Source organism: Mustela putorius, unplaced genomic scaffold (assembly GCF_011764305.1).
Source record: "Mustela putorius furo isolate JIRA1106 unplaced genomic scaffold, ASM1176430v1.1 tig00537350_pilon_pilon_pilon, whole genome shotgun sequence".
NCBI lineage: Eukaryota > Metazoa > Chordata > Mammalia > Carnivora > Mustelidae > Mustela > Mustela putorius.
In genome coordinates this window covers 19,168,892-19,185,623 of record NW_025422471.1, presented here as the reverse complement: position 1 = coordinate 19,185,623, position 16,732 = coordinate 19,168,892, and the positions used below count along the sequence as shown (strand labels likewise).

The 16,732-nt window shown below is 38.4% G+C and overlaps 1 protein-coding gene across 4 annotated transcripts in view; it reads left to right on the top strand.

Moving 5' to 3' along the window:
• VCAN (versican) overlaps positions 1-16,732 on the top strand; it is a 117,571-nt gene that overhangs the window by 51,966 nt on the left and 48,873 nt on the right. For 2 of the 4 annotated variants that reach the window (XM_045074464.1, XM_004759123.3), the window contains exon 7: positions 1,896-4,910. The exons of the other annotated variants lie outside the window; for them this stretch is intronic. In XM_045074464.1, the coding sequence (XP_044930399.1) occupies positions 1,896-4,910 (3,015 nt within the window). The remainder of the gene's footprint in view (positions 1-1,895; positions 4,911-16,732) is intronic. 4 annotated transcript variants of the gene reach the window in all.

The following is a 16,732-nucleotide window of genomic DNA, read 5'->3' as shown; positions in this document are numbered from 1 at the left end:
AAGAGTCCAATTATTTTTGTTTAGTTTTGTTCCAGCATAAAATAGTATCAGGTAAATAGTGCAGACTTTGGAGAATATTTAAATGATACCATAATGTAAATGGCCACCAAGTTTTCATTCTAAAATTAGTGAATCTGGGCTTCAGAATGGTCTGGGGTATGACCACAGCTAATAACAGCTCATCTGAACCAAAAATAAAGAACCTGTTATAACTCAAGTCTGATTTACAACAAAATCACATCATTTTGTCCTCAAATTATTATGATAGATGTTAGTTTTTAAAGCAGTTTTAGGTTTCAGAGTAGTTAGATTTCCTATGTACCCCTGTCCCTTGTTGTGCACAGCCTCCCCTATTATGAGCATTGCCCACCAAAATGGTGCATTTATTGCAGCTGATGAACACATGTGGGCATACCATAAATCGAAGTTCATAGTAGGTAAAGTTTTATCCTTTGTACTCTACGTTCTGTGGGTTTGGACAATTACATAACAACATATATTTATGATTCTTGTATCAGACACAGCAGTTTCACTGCCCTAATATAATTAAGTTTTAACAGGATAGGTGGAGTGCAAAGATACCCAGTTTAGTTTTCCAAGGACTACTGTTTGGGGATTATTGAGAGTTAGACACAGATATTACAGATACTACAGATGTGACAACTCTCCTCAGGGAGAACAGGTATTCCCCCATACAGCTAGTTTTAAGTCATACTGGATGTGGTGAGACAATGACTACAGGTTTCTTTAGAACAGTTCTTTCTGAGTTTAGTGGTGACTAGTTAAATTTTTGAAAATCTAATTTTTTGGTAAGAAACAAAATCTCTGCATGCTAAGCTCTGCTGCATTTTCCCTATGTTGAAGAAGAATCTTGTTGTCTACAACATTGTCACTTAGCTACTCAGTTTAAATTTCTTTAAAAAGGAGAGGCCATCCTCTGTAAATCTGGAGGTATTATAATGTAGCATTTTATGATGACATGTTACTTTTTATTGCCTGAGCCCATTCTTTCTGATGCTCAGGGTTGTTTCCAGTGATTTGTAATTACAGACCTAAAATACATCATGTGGGTACTTCACTTCCTGTTCGACTTTTGAGTTTCATGCTAAAGTAAGCCTGGAACCAAGACCCTTGTAAGAGTTACAAATGTAGTGTGTAGAACATAGAGCAAAATGTGAATCTATCACAAATGCCAAGCAGCCTCTGCCAGAAATGTCTTATTGTTTATTAGAAACCCAAGACTACACTGCAGACTTGAAATGAAGGTAGAGACAAATGTCCCAACACCTGGACTCAAGTAAAGGGTGGTACTAAAAAGTTTAATATCCTGTTTTTATGAAGCCCTCCACGTTATGGACAATGTAATAGTTTATATGTAACTCGGGTACATTTGATGTGGATTTTTTGTTGTTTTGCAATCTGAGGCACTCCCTCTCCCCTGAGACAGAGCACAACTTGAGAAGGAGGGAGAAGAGGCAGCGGACAGAAGAAGCCTTCAGAACAGTATTACCACGTTTTCCTAGTAGGCCCCAAGTTGCTGCTGTAGTTTCTGATAAGTAACCTAGCTACTGTTTCCAAACTCTGCGTTTATATGGTTTTGGACTTCTCCTTGTCTTAAAACTACAACATATTCATTTTCCTTAACCGAAAGCAGCCATTCATCCTTATGGGTGAAAGCAGTGATAAGCCTTACCATGTAAAACAAATGATGAGTTTGTGACTATGATATGTTCAAATGTCTGCCCTTGAGTTAATGTAATTATAGTTTCTAGATGCCCTTCGTCACAGAACACTTCTGGGTCACCCCAATATACACAGCAGCACTTCACAAACACTGGACATACAACTTTTTATTAGTGACTTGTCTAATCAACTCTTTGAAATTATTTTTCTAGCTAAACAGAATATATCAGAGGCTACAACCATCGAACTGAATATTCTTACAGAAACTGCATCATCCAATCTTTCTGAAGAACTGCAAATGGTACCTGAAAGAACAACACCGATCATCCCTCTAATCACCGAATTACCTATCATTACAACAAAGTCCCCTCCTGTAGGAAATATATTCAATTTTGAGCAGAAAACCATAGTTCAGGCTCAAGCTGTCACACACGGATCAGCCACCGAATCATCCACACCTGGGATTACCATGAAGCCTTTGGATATGGACTACTACTCACCTTCAGCTTTAGAACCACGTGGAAAGCCAGACATACCTGAAATTCAGAAAGAAGTACCCCAGAGTACAACTCTCATCTCCCATCATGCTACCGATTCATGGGATGGTGTCAGGGAAGACATACAAACCCAAGAGTCAGTTACACAGATTGAACAAATAGAAGTGGGTCCCTTGGTAACATCAGTGGAAATCTCAAAGCACATTCCTTCCAAGGAATTGTCTGTAACTGAAATACCATTTGTGTCTACAACAATGACCCTGGATTCCAAAACTGAAAAGAGAACAGTAAGTCCTATTTCTGAATCTCTGACCACAAGTCACTATGGATTCACCGTGGGAGAAGATGACAGCGAAGACAGAACATTTACAGTTAGATCTGCTCAGAGCACCTTGACCTTTAGCCAAATACCTGAAGTTGTTACAGTGTCAAAGACTTCAGAAGATACCACCTCCATTCCACTAGAGGACAGGGAGACATTATCAGAGTCTACAATTGTTTCACCTGTAACTATGCCTGACAGTGACAGATCATCCACAGACAACTGGGAAGAGAAACAAACTAATGGAAGGATAACTAAAGATATTTTGGGCCAGTATGTGTCTACCACACCTTTCCCATCACAGCATCGTACAGAAGTAGAATTGTTTCCTTATTCTGGTGATAAAAGATTAGTCGAGGGAATACCTACAGTTATTTATCCCTCTCCACAAACAGAAATGTCAGAAGGAAGAGAGAGAACAGAAATACTTAGGCCAGAGATGAGAACAGTTACTTACACTGATGATGAGATACAGGAAAAGATCACCAAAGATCCATTTATAGGAAAGATAGAGGAGGAAGGCTTCTCTGGAATGAAGTTCTCTACGGCTTCTTCAGAGGAAGTTCATCTTACAGAGTCTTCGGTAGAAATGACCAGATCTTTTGATTCCCCAACACTGACAACAGCAAAGCTACATGTGGTGCCAACAGAGGCAGGAGATGCGGAGGAAGACTCTACAACAACACTGGTTGAATTGGACACAGATGGCTATCAAGATACTACAAAGTATGATGAGGGTATTACAACACTGAATGTGAGCCACAGCACTGTAACTGTGGAGGTGGTCACTGTATCAAAATGGGCATGGGATGAAGATAATACAACAGTGAAGCCTTTAGAACCCACAGAAGATGAAGGTCCTCCAAAATTGCCCCCTGCCTTACTCACCACTACAGAAGTGAGTGGGAAGGATAAGGAAATCCCAAGTTTCACTGAAGGTGAAGGAGATGAATTTACTCTTATCCCAGATAGTACTCAAAAGCCATTAGAAGAGTTTGCTAAGGAAGATACAACAGACATGCATGGGAAAGTCACAGTTGGATTTCAGCCAACTACATTAATTGGTATTGCAGAAAAGCCAACTTTGAGAGATTCTACAACCAAGGAAAGAGTTCCACCTACCACAAGTGTGGAAGGCCAAGTTATTTATGCAACCACAGAAGGAAGTGCTTTGGATGAGGAAGATATGGATGTCTCTAAGCCAGTATCTGCTGTCCCCCAATTTGTAGACACTTCAGACGTGGAAGGATTGGCATTTGTTAATTATACTAGCACCCAAGAACCTACTGCTTATGTAGACAGCTCCCATACCATTCCTCTTTCTGTAATTCCCAAGACAGAATGGGGAGTGTTGGTACCTTCTCTTCCACCAGAAGGTGAAGTTCTAGGTGAACCCTCTCAAGACATACATGTCGTTAATCAGACTCACCTGGAAGCAACCATTTCCCCTGAAACTGTAAGAACAACAATAGAAATCACACAGGGAAGAGGTCAGGAAGAGTTCCCTTGGAAAGAAGCAACCACAGAGAAGCCAGTTCCTACTCTCAGTTCTACAGCTGCCACAGCTGAGGAGGCAACAACAGCTGTGGGTAAACAAGAGCATGACAGGCCACCATACACAGTCTCTGAACACAAGTTGGTGACAGCTTCTGATAGAGTCCCAGTTGTTGAAACAACTCCAGTTGGAAAAATTGAGCACAGTATGTATTATCCACCTGGTGCTGTCCCTGAGCACAAAGCAGAAACAGATGAAGTGGTAACCCTAACACCAAGCGTAGGACCAACGGTGTCTTTGAGTCCAGAGCCTGAAGAGAAGTATGAGACAGAAAGTGCTAGTCCAGGGGAATTTGTATCACCGTTCAGCACCCATGTTACCCAGCTGATAGAAGAAACCACTACTGAGAAAAGAGAGAAAGCATTCCTAGATTATATTGATGTAGGCTCAGGATTATTCGAAAAGCCCACAGCCACAGAACTCCCAGAATTTTCAACAATTAAAGCCACAGTTCCAAGTAATATCACGGCTGCTGCCTTCACTTCAACAGAAAGACCCCATACCACGTCAGCATCCAAGCCATCCCCAGGACCCACTGAGAAACCGCCTCTCATTGACAGGGAACCTGGAGAAGAAACAACCCATGACATGGTAATCATTGGAGAATCAACATCTCGTGTTCCTCCCACTACCCTGGAGGATGTTGTAGGAAAGGAAACAGAAACTGATATTGACAGAGAGTATTTCACAACTTCAAGTACTCCCTCCGCTACACAGCCAGCAAGACCACCCACTGTGGAAGGCAAAGAGGCCCTCAGACCTCAGGCAATTTCCACTCCAGAACCCCCAGCAGGGACAAAATTCCGCCCCGACATTAATGTTTATATTATTGAGGTCAGAGAAAATAAGACAGGTAAGTCTTTGCTTTCTAGACATGCCAGTCAAGGCAATCAGCATTTTATCTTGAAAATTACTTTTGGGAAAAAAATCAACATGCCAAATGCTGCCATTAGAAGATAACTGGAGTGTGAAAAAAAATTCTGTATTTTAGTTTCATATATTTGTACAAGAATTGGAAAAATATGTTATTTGGAAGAATGTTAGATACGATTGTGTTTTAAAAGTCCTAAGAAGCCCTGCTTTGTCATCTAATATAACCAATCATCACTGTTACATCACTCCAGAACATGCAGAACAAAGTGTTTTAATTTCAGTGTCTTTCCATGCATTACTACTCAAGTGTAGTACTAGACTGTGTTAACATTCCATTGGTCTTTAACTATTAACCTTCAGTACTTACATCGTGGACAGCTAAAACTGTATTGCACATGTCTTGGGCTGGTAGAAGGATGTCTAAAAGTTTGCTTTGGTTTATTTCTTTCCCAGGATTTTTTAGGTTTGTTGTATAGCTTGTCTGTAGTTGAAATGTTATAGGTTTGTTGTATAGCTTGTCTGTAGTTGAAATGTTATTTTAATACCAGTTCAGCATACTGTTAAGCTGTTGTCCTTGGGTATTTTAATGAGGCTTTACATGTTTAGAACAAATGCGCCCTAGCTCAGTCCTAAAAAAAAAAAAAATGCTGTAGTTCATTGTGTCACATATAATTTCAGATATGGGTACTGACGTCAGCTTTACCTCTGTTCCCTAAAAACCAGGCTGTTGATGCTATTTATTTTATGATTTAATTGTTTTCATCTCTAGGAATTTTTGCGATTGCCTTATATTCTGCTCAAATATTTTATTTTTCTCTCCGGCAAAAATTCTTAAAAACTGCTGCTTAACGTTGAATAATATTTGCAATTTTCATTATCGAACATAACTTATTCCTTCCTAAAGGTCAAACCACACCATCTTTGACTTTGGTAAGCTGAGCTGAGGACACATAGTGAATACAGTTTAATAGATCAATTCAGGTTTGTATCTTTTTAATTTAGAAGTTGAAATCACTGATTTTAGTGAAGTTGCTATATTCTAGTTTGAATATGTGAATTGAAAGAATGAATAGTTATTTTTTTCCTTGACTGGGGTTTAAGAGGTTGGACTAGAAGAATTTTTTTTTCTTTCTTTCTTTTTTTTAAGCACCACATTTTCTTTCTTGTTGTTGGGATATTCCTTTAGGGGTGTCATTTTCTTAAGAGTGTCGCTCTCCTCATTAGAGTGTTCAGGAGTGCACCTGTTGGAAACAAACAGGTAACTCTGTTGTCATGTCTGCTGGCTTCCAGTGTTGTAGGTGGAAACTTCATGCTTCTGGTATCCAGAATGTGCTCGTGTAAAAGCTCTTGCGGAGCAACAAATAGAAGGAAATACATTCCCAGAGTATTACTGTTAATCTCCACTTTCTCATATGGTTGAAAGAGACCAGGATTGGACAATACTGTCCTGCTAATGAAGGCGTTTCTTGGAAACTGTATCATGTCTCCTGTCTCTTACCTTCCTTTTCCACCTCTTGAAACTGGGATCAGAGGGAGAAGATGAGTTGACAAGTAGTGGAAATGAGGACTGATGTTAGTAGGGTTGGAAAAGTGACAAGATAATATTACTATGAAAAACAAAAAGCCAAAGTGAAAAGGAATTACTGCTAGGACTTAATTTTAGAATTTTTAAAAAATGCTTGAGTGAATGACTGCAGAAGTTTTTCCCAATTTAGATGACTCTCAAGTTCGTGTAGATACTAAATTGATTCAAATAGTAGAGAAAACAGTAAAAACTAGTCTGCATTTAAAATCTCTTAAAATGGGAAACTGTGTGATAAGGTTAAGGTGATCAAATTATAAAATAGAAGATGTGCTACTTGATCTCCCTGGAAGCATTGACAGTCATCAGAAAAAAAAAAAATCTAAGTTGGTAAATGGTGACTTGAATGGAGGGTCTGAGTCACCTGATCCAGAACCCATTTATACAAAGGTGTGTGTTTATATTGGAGTTGTTAACTTAGTTCAACTGGGTCTGAGAAACATGCCTAGGTATGTCCTCTTCCTTCTTCTACTTTTAAAACATGGGATCATGATTTGCTTCCAAACCAGTTTTTCTTCAGTGTTGATAACAGTAGGTCAGAAAACTCTGTGGAAAGGGAATTGTTGGATACCCCCATCAGGACCAGATTCCAATGTGTGTATGGTGGGGTGTGTTGGTATAGAGCCTGTATCTATCTAGATCCCTCCCTCATTTCTCTGTCTGTCTCTTTCATCTGTCATTTTTGTATGTTTTATATATGTCATTCTTCTGAAGACTAAAAGCGCTGATTATTTCTTGACAAGACAATGAGGTTTACTCAGAACCAGCTGCTTACTTTTACAAATTTTACTTGTTTTCTATGAGAAATTTAATTTTTCAAGCATCTTGAACTTTGGCAAGGGAAAACGTTAAAGCAGATGTTAAATTAATGGGTTCTAAGGCAGGTGTACATTATTAAGGAAAAATATATATGTGCCTGGAAACCAACTTCTTTATGTGTCAAGGCACATTTTTCCAGATTGGAAAATCCTTGGTTCATGTATGAACTTGTATAAATCTATTCACAAACATAGAACCGACCTCTACATATACTGTATATCCAAGCAAGCAAAAATGCCACCCATGCTACACTACACCGAGGCATTCATAAGTTTTTGCTATGCTCAGCAAGTCTCATAAATCTTGACTTTTTTTTTTTTTTTAACTATCATGAAACGAAACATGCTACTCAAGAAACGTTTATGTTATATTTGCTGAAATGGATCTTAATAGCAACTTAAGGTACTGTTGCTGGAGGGCAACTGTAGTTAGCAGTAAAAAAAAAAAATCTGAAGGAACTTTTCAGCTCATAAAAGTTTTATGAGCTGAAAAATGCTATGGGGTGTGTTTAACAGTGGTTCAGGGGATACTGAAAACATGACTCCTGTCTACTTCAGGAGTAATTTGCACACCTGCATTTTGAAAAATTATTGAAAGGCTTTCTTTGTGAACACATATGAAGTCTACAGGATTTAGTGGTGTGGGAATAGTTTCTTCAATTCTGTTTTTTTTTTTTTTAAAGAACGCTCCTCTAAATCATCAAAAATGTCACATTAGTGTGACAGAACTGTGAATGTCTTTAAAAACTGGTGTGCTGCTATCATTAAACCAAAGAATTATTTGGAAATGTACAGATATTAAATTCAAACATTATTATGCAAATGCTCATAGTTATAACCTTAAAATAGATGGTTTATTAGTTTTTTTTAATGAGTTCATATATATTCCATATTATTTGTCAGGCCAGCTCGATGTTATTTGTTTCATCAAACATTGGTTTTTGCTAGTTTATAATTTATATCTAAGTGCAGGGCAGGTGTAAAGCCAATACTAAACTAAAATGATACAGATATTAAAATATTGATGAAATTATTAATATAATGATATTAGAGATTAATGAGATGTTGAGAAATAATTTTGGCCTCTATCTTAGAATTCATTTTGCTCAGTTTCTGTATCGAAAATTATGGCACCTTATTGCTTATATCATTGAGAAATAACACTTATATGATTAATTCTTCCTGCATTTTTGTTTGTACTTTGGAGAAATGTACATAAAGCTGAAGGCATTGGGGAGAGAATGAAGAATAAGGGCGTTGGTTCTGAGAACAGGAAATAGACACCTGGCAAAATGGCAGTATTTATCTCATTGCGTTTTTTAAAAGGCAATGTTTATATGAGATTGCTTCATATAATTTTTCAAAATCACACATTTTTCATTTTGATAGAATGGATTATGTAGAAAAATTACTTTAAAATTTTTTAATTATAGGAACAGATTCCTTTCTTCAAACAAAACCTAACATCTTGAGGAGATAAAAAGTGGCTCCCCTGGTTAATATCTGACAGGCAGCTATACTCACCACTATACCAGCAATGCTGCATTGTTCTGGTTGACGTTTGCAAAAGGAGATCAGGACTCCCAATTTCTTGGGACTTCTCTCTTAACTTGTGGTAGTTTCTAAAATAATAAGTACCTCAGACCACGGCTAGAAAAAGAATACTGTCATCTAGCTAATTCAAAAGCAATCATCAGCAATTATTCATTCTTGAATGAACTGATCTTTTTAATGTAAAAGCATTTTTTAAATTGGTCTGATTATCAATACTTTATCTCACTATCATCATACGCATCCATTGATATTTACCTTTGAATAACTTTGTATGATGCTTTATTAAGCAAACTAGGCAAATCTAGGGTTTGTTTGTTTTTTTCCCCCAAAGATGTTATTTACTTATTTGAAAGAGCGAGAGAGAGAGAGCATGGGCACAAGCAAGGGGAGGGGCAGGCAAAGGGAGAGAGAGAAGCAGGCTCCCTGCTTAGCAGGGACCCTATGCAGGGCTCCATCCCAGGACCCTGGGATCATGACCTGGGCCCAAGGCAGACACTTAACCTACTGAGTCACCCAGGCACCTGCAAATCTACTTTCAATCTCATTGATGCCTATGTGTCATCAAGGTAGTACATAGTTACATTTCAGAATATCACATGCATGTGCAGAGCTCAGTCATCATGAAGCTTGCAGAGCTTGATACTTTCAGGGCACAATTTACATCTGTTTTCATGTTTAAGCTTTGGAGATCGGTTGTGAGACAACTAGGGAAAGTATTGCCAGTGGGCGAATGGAGGCATGTGTTAGGTTTAGTTTGCTGCTAATATGGGGGACAACGTATGCTGTTCAGATATCTGCTGTGTCAAGAGAACAGCACCCTGAAATTGGTAGGCCTGGGTCTGGGCTGCTTCTTCCCAGTAGAATTTTGGAGCACACCCCTGAAATTGGTTGGGGCTGGTGCTTGCACACATGAGTGGTTCTTTTTGCTGGGCTTCCGCTGTGGCTCCCTGACAGAGAAGCACATTTCTTTCTGCAGGGAATTAGGATGGCTTCTCCCATCCCTCTTTTACTGCCTGAAATCTGGAAAAGGATTAAGTTCCTCTTCCATTAGTCAAATAAAATGAAAAGGGAAGAGGCTATATTTTCCCTTTGTTTCTACACTTTGAAGAAAAAAATTGACCCTAATGTTTATAAATGATTAGTGAGTTTAACCCTGTATTGCAGATCAAAGGTTACCTTTCTAAAAAGTCCTTCTAAATGTAGTATTTTGTATGTGTCACACATAATATGCACACCACTCACATGTAGACACACATACACAAGCACACAATAGACCCTCAATTTTTAAAATGCTCTATGAATGTTTGATTAACCAACCCACTCACCTCAAGGAAAAATTGAAGAAACCGAAATTGTTTCTTCACAGGTTGAAGTTTAATAAAAGACATGTCCCATAGATAGCTAAAAAGACCTTTGTTATCTTCCTAAAATGAGCTTCTTCTTTCTGAAAATAGCATTTGCAGTTACAACTTAGGAGTTCTCAAAACTACTACGGAGGTGCGACATTATCTAAAGACAAATGCCACTTAGCTGTCACTGGCAATGAACTCAGAGAAAGGCACACACTGTCTTCCAGCAGAGCACGGTCAAGCAAGATTTATCTTTAGTTAAAGCTACAGCATTCCTAGTCCTTTGACAGATATTAAAAGAGACACAAAATAAACATAAACCATAGGCTCTGCTCCAAGGACTTTAAACGCATTCTGGGAAGCCAGCATTAACACAATCAGCTATAATTACAGTACAGAAAAATACAGTTACACACTAGGTAACATGATACCAACTATAAATGGCAGTTGAGATCCGCGAAGGAAGTAATCAATGAAGACAGGAAGCCAGAGACTATTTTATGAGAAGGGAGAAGCTTCAGCTAGTCCTTGTTGGAGAGGAAGATCAAAAACAAATGACTGGAAGCCAGTTATTAGCCAGCCTCTTGCTGCCCAGCAGAGACTCATCAGTGGAGCTAAGGAGCCACAAGCATAATCAGGCTTTTTTCTAAATCACACTTGGATAACAGAGGGGCACGGCCCACTCCAGAAGATGAATGCCTTCTTAGTGTTCACCTAGAAACCTGTGCAGGTGGGTGAACACCAAATATTCAGCCAACTTCTTCAGGAGGGAGTGCTCTCATAAGACTTTCCTGTGTTTCAGTGATTCGTGCTTTTTGACAAATACAGCATCTCCTGTAGGTTAAGTATGTTTAACTTTTCAAAATATATTCCCATGAAGTATCATGGTTCAGAGTTACACTTATAACTTGTAAAGTTAAATGGCATGGAACTGCTTTTTAAAGAGCGGGCTGTGTACTCTAAAAGGTGAGCTAAAGGTTTATGCTATCTTAATTCAGTAGTATTACAGAAGCAAGGGCTAGAAGTTGGCAAGTCTGGAGTCAGTCTCTCCTTGGCTTATCTGCAGTGTGGACCCAGAAATTTCTTAGGTTCACCGTCAGAATTATTTTGCCAGTAAATTAGACCTCCTAATGGCTATTACTGTGTAGAAGGAATGTTTCCTAAACTTTGACACATACTCTTTTTTCCAAATCGCAGGGACCATGAGACAAGATGATCACGTATGTATATGTACACACACATACATGTATACACACCTATACACAAAATACACAGATAGATGTTTTCTCATTTATTCAACAAGTAGTCAAGTAATGACCACACATAAGATTCTCCACTAGAACTAGATTCTTGAAGCCCATTCTGTGATTCTCTGAATGAATGTGGATGGGTGGTCAGTTCGCCCCATAAGATCGATGGCAGAGGTAGTTGACGTCCTGGAAGGAGCCTTTGGAAACAGGCCTGAGTTCATTGTCAGCATTGTGATTTCCATCTGTTTGGTCTTAAAGATTGCTTTATCTCAGGAGGTCTCAGTTGTTATAACATTTAAAATGTATAATAATACCACAAACTCACCAGGTTTCTTAGAGGAGGAAGAGATCTCTTCGAGGGCTTGTCGGTCACTGTGGTAGGCACATCACACAAATATTCCTGTGACAACAAAGCACTCCGTGTAGTGCCCGGCACATGGGGACTACGGAGTACAAATTAATACCCTCTCTGCGTTAGCAGTTATTTTATTCTGGACTTCTACGTGTAGGGACACTTACAGATTGTTTTGTACTGGAAAAAGGTAAAAAAAATTAAATTATCTTAAAAATTTCAGATTTTGATTCATAGGGAGCCAAATATAACTTACTGTAGTATTCCTGTGACTGTAAGAGCTTGTTAAAATTTTAATCCTCTATGAATTGTGTTTGTCTAGGGTGATGCCATTTTGGGTGCAAATCAGAGGCAGCTGCAACCCTTATTTAAAATTTAAATGTAGTATTGATTCTACAGCACCTATATGTAGAATTTATTAGCTTCCTGCTATTTCTTCATGTGTGAGAGTTGGGCTTATGATTTTGATAACCACCCATTTAATTTTTTTTTTTCCAAAGCAAAAGGTCTTTTCACAAATTCTTTATAAATTTTTTCCAGGTACTAGGCCTAGTCTCTTCTTGCATATTCATGGAATGCATGGGCATTCCCTGCTGTCTTTTTGTTGTTGTCAAGGAAACCCTCAGTTCTCTACACAGGGATTACATTCTTCTTTCTTAATAGCTCTTAGATCATTCATTTGTGCAATGAATAAAAAATGTATTCATGGGCCCAGACAGTGTTCAGAACATTTCTGAGGGAAGGGATGAAGCCAAGGGGAGAGACGTGCATCGTGAAAGGAGCAAAAGGGATAAAAGAAAAGGAAAAAGAAATGCTCTCTGGTGTTTCATTTTTATGACGTAAAGCTGAAAATTGTATGTTTTTAATAAGGCATTGCCTATTTGCATCAGTTTACAGAATGTGTGACATTACACCTCAGTGAGGGGGGTCAGTCAGGTCTGAGAAGAGTTGCCTATTCAGCTGCTTCATTGGTCGAATGATTCCAAGAAGGGGGCATTGGCCAAGAGGTAGGGATTGGGGATGTGTTTTGGTGAAAACTGTTGTATATATTTTTTCATTTGTATCAAAGTGCTTTGAATTGTTAACACCATAACTGAGGTGATAGAAAATGTAAAATAGTCTTTCATCCCAGAGCATCATATGAACAACTAAGAACCTGTTTTATTGTATTAAAAATGGTGTTCCTTGGAGAGGTATGTGGGTATTTAGACTTTTTGTGTACAGATCAGGAGGAAAACACCTGTCTATTGGTAAGAAGGCTGTAATTGTCATAAAAAGAATGATTTGATTCTTGGGAGGAAAATAAATTATGATAGGCCTTCTAAATACTTGTTGGAATTATTGTAATAGTGGACAAAGTATTTCTCCATAAATAATTTAAAGTGTAAGTATGAAAGGAAGACTCTCTAGAGTGAGAGGGAAAGTTTAATTATATTTCAGCATCTGTGTCTGTAAAAATTTGACCTATTGTGTCATGATATTATGTCCAGATGTGCTTGCACACGTGCATAATTGACCGGCTTCTGGTGGCTTCATCTTTTGGCTTTGTCCTGTAGTCTTCTTGGTTTCTCACAGGGTGATTTAGTTGCTTTGGCCATGTGCTGCAAAGAGTAGGTTTCTGAAGGTTTTGGTTTTCCTAGGTTGAAAAAGGAAAAGGAAATATATTAAGGTATATTTCTGTAGAGTATAACAGAATATACTATAGTTAGCATTTTTCACTATGCTGCGCACTCACCTTACTCTGCTCTGTAGGGAAGCCATTGTACTGTCTGCAGATGAAACATTCTCTTCCCATCTCTTCACACTCACTTCCAGGAAATAATTGGAGGTGTTGAAGTAAAGTCATTCAGTCAAGCTATTGTGCAGCTGGAGAAAAGATAATGCAATCTATTGCTTAACAGGGAAGGCAACTTTAAATAATTAGTAAGCAAAAGCATATAATAAAGACTATTTGCTTGTTTTAGTAAAAAGAGAAAACTAGACATGATACAAAATAAATTAATAGAAGAAGCATCTTTAGATTTTGCTTCACAGGAAACTCTGGGCACTCATTCCCTTACTGAGCAACCACTCTGCTTGCCTGGGAGGGCCCAGAGCTACATTAACCAGGCACCAGGCAGCTAACCAAAAGTGACGCCATTCTAAGCACGGGGGTTTGAGAAACACCAGGAAATGGCCAAGTGCATAAATATTGCCAACACCACTTCTCAACCCTTGCTGACTATTAGAATGACCCGGGAGCCTCTAAGTAAAAATGCCCATGTCCCCATCCCTCACAGACAACTTGAATTTGGATTTCTAGTGGGAGGGCTCAGACATTTGTACTTTTGGTTATTTTCTTTTCTTAAATTTCCTTCATTTATTTTTCATTACTAGATATCTGTATTTTTTAAAGCGTGATTTTGATACACAGTGAGTGTTGAGCATCAGTAAAGTAAAGGCTTTCTGACGTGCAGACAGTTGGCTGAAGTAGGCAGTCCTGCAGAAAGGGATGCTTTAAGCTTCTGCCAGTTAAGCTATACTTGACCAGTTTTAAGGAGAAAAAGAATATGTCTGATTCAGTCTCCTTTGAGTGAAATGGTGTTCTTTGATCACGTTTTGGGAAAGGTAGATTTTGTCATAAGTGTTAAAATGAATGTTGGCATCTTTAAGTAAGGAAGAAAACAGAATCAAATATCATTAAAATATATATGTGGGGTTTTTTTCCAATTTTTAAAAAAAATTTTATTTATTTGACAGATAGAGAAAGATCACAAGTAGGTAGAGAGGCAGGCGGAGAGAGAGGAAGGGAAGCAGGCTTCCTGCTGAGTAGAGAGCCCGATGCTGGGCTCGATCCCAGGACTCTGGGATCATGACCTGAGTCAAAGGCAGAGACTTTAACCCACTGAGCCACCAGGTGCCCCTAAAATACATGTTTTTTAAAAAAAAGTTTCCAGCAGGGACGCCTGGGTGGCTCAGTTGGTTAAGGGGCTGCCTTCGGCTCAGATCATGATCCCAGCATCCTGGGATCGAGTCCCACATTGGGCTCCTTGCTCAGCGGGGAGCCTGCTTCTCCCTCTGCCTCTGCCTGCCACTCTGTCTGCCTGTGCTCACTCTCTCTGACAAATAAATAAATAAAATTAAAAAAAAAATTCCTGAATAATTGTAATTGAATTAGAAGTAATGGTAAGGGGTGGAAAATACATCTTGAATTACCCAGACTGCATACCTCACTTTGCTGTATCCATGTTACCTTCTCTATATCAACATGGAAACTATAAGAAAATACATATGGTTATGGCTTAGGGATTCTTTTTTTTTTTTTTAAGATTTTATTTTCTTCTTATTATTATTTATTTATGGGGGGGGAAACAGGCTCCCCACTGAGCAGAGAGCCCAGAACCCTGGGATCATGACCCGAGCCAAAAGCCGGAGCTTTAACCCACTGAGCCACCCAGGTGCCCCTGGCTTAGGGATTCTTTTGACTCTACTACCGAAGTGACTTTGTTCATTATACATTTACATTAAGAAAAATGGTGATTACCACGCTGATATAAGCCTATATGGAATACTGGATTTGGAAAGAAGGTGAATGATTAAAAAAAATTTTTTTTTTTTTTGAAACCGTGTCTTCCCATTTAGATTATCTGGATTTTTATATACAGAAGAGTCTTTACTGTTTGCATTATCAGTATGATTCTTTAGGTATCTCAGAATTTGATCTGCTACTGCAATCAAAGGACAGCAATTTCTTCAGCCCAAAATTCACATCTTTCAAAGGAGGTATCAAACTGTAATAGAATGTTAACGTTTTCCTTCTTGATGATAAAAAACTGAGCAGACATTCTGCCAACAAAATTCTCAAAGAGGGGTTGAGTGGCAAGAGTATGAAGGTCATTCATGTTTAATGGATCTCTCCATGCAATTTAATTACAGAATACAGAATTTAGAATGGACAGTAAGACAAAAATACAAACACAGCTAAGGAATCTATACATAAGAAATGATATGACCTAAGTCCTGTGGCATACAAATCAAAGATAAAACCAGTTTGGGCTGAGGAGTTTTAGAGAAGATGTCCTAGAGAACTGAGGGCTTAAGCTGGATCATTTATAAATGCAAGGTCAAGTTCAAAGGAGGATTTAGAAGCATTCCAAGTTGGGGGTCGGAGGGCTCTTCTTGAACAGAAGTTGAGCCAGGAATGAGGAGTATAATAAGATGGGGACATGGAGTTGCTGGGCTCCAAGGCAGCACAGAATTCTAACAGAGAACTGAAGGAAGAGGATAAATATGGGACATATTTATCATGGGACCGTTCAAATGCCCTGTTGAAGAAGTCAGATAGAAGAGGTGAGCAGAAGCTGCTATTGACTATTAAAGAAAGGAGTAACATAATTAAAAATAAAATGGTGTCTGGTAAAGTTTACCTTACCAGTGATAATTTAGAGGTCTTAGAAAAGAAGTATAAACATATTTATGAGAGGCATTTGTTTTACTTTACTCAAAGCTTTTACTTAAAGTTTACATCCTTGATTCTGACCAAAGCATTTTTCTGGTGTTAGGATATTTGGTATCTATCTATCTATCTATCTATCTATCATATGTCAAAGACTTTCACAATGTTGGAGAAGTAAAGTGAAAAGGATAATAAATATACTGCCTATGGTTGGTTCTTATTGTTATATTTTTAAGCAACTTTGAAACCTAAATAACCTGGCTTACTTCTCTTTCATATAGTTCTTGATCTTGTCTCATTGTTCAGAAATGCTTGAAGGTCCCAAACTTACTTGATTGTTCTCCAGGAAAGCCCGTGCTCTTTAAATATTGGAAGTTGCAAACTCCCCTAGGGCTTTTCTGTAAGTAAGAAGAGCTCACACTTGGTGATGTCTCTTTGAGCACACTTAGACCAGATGACTCT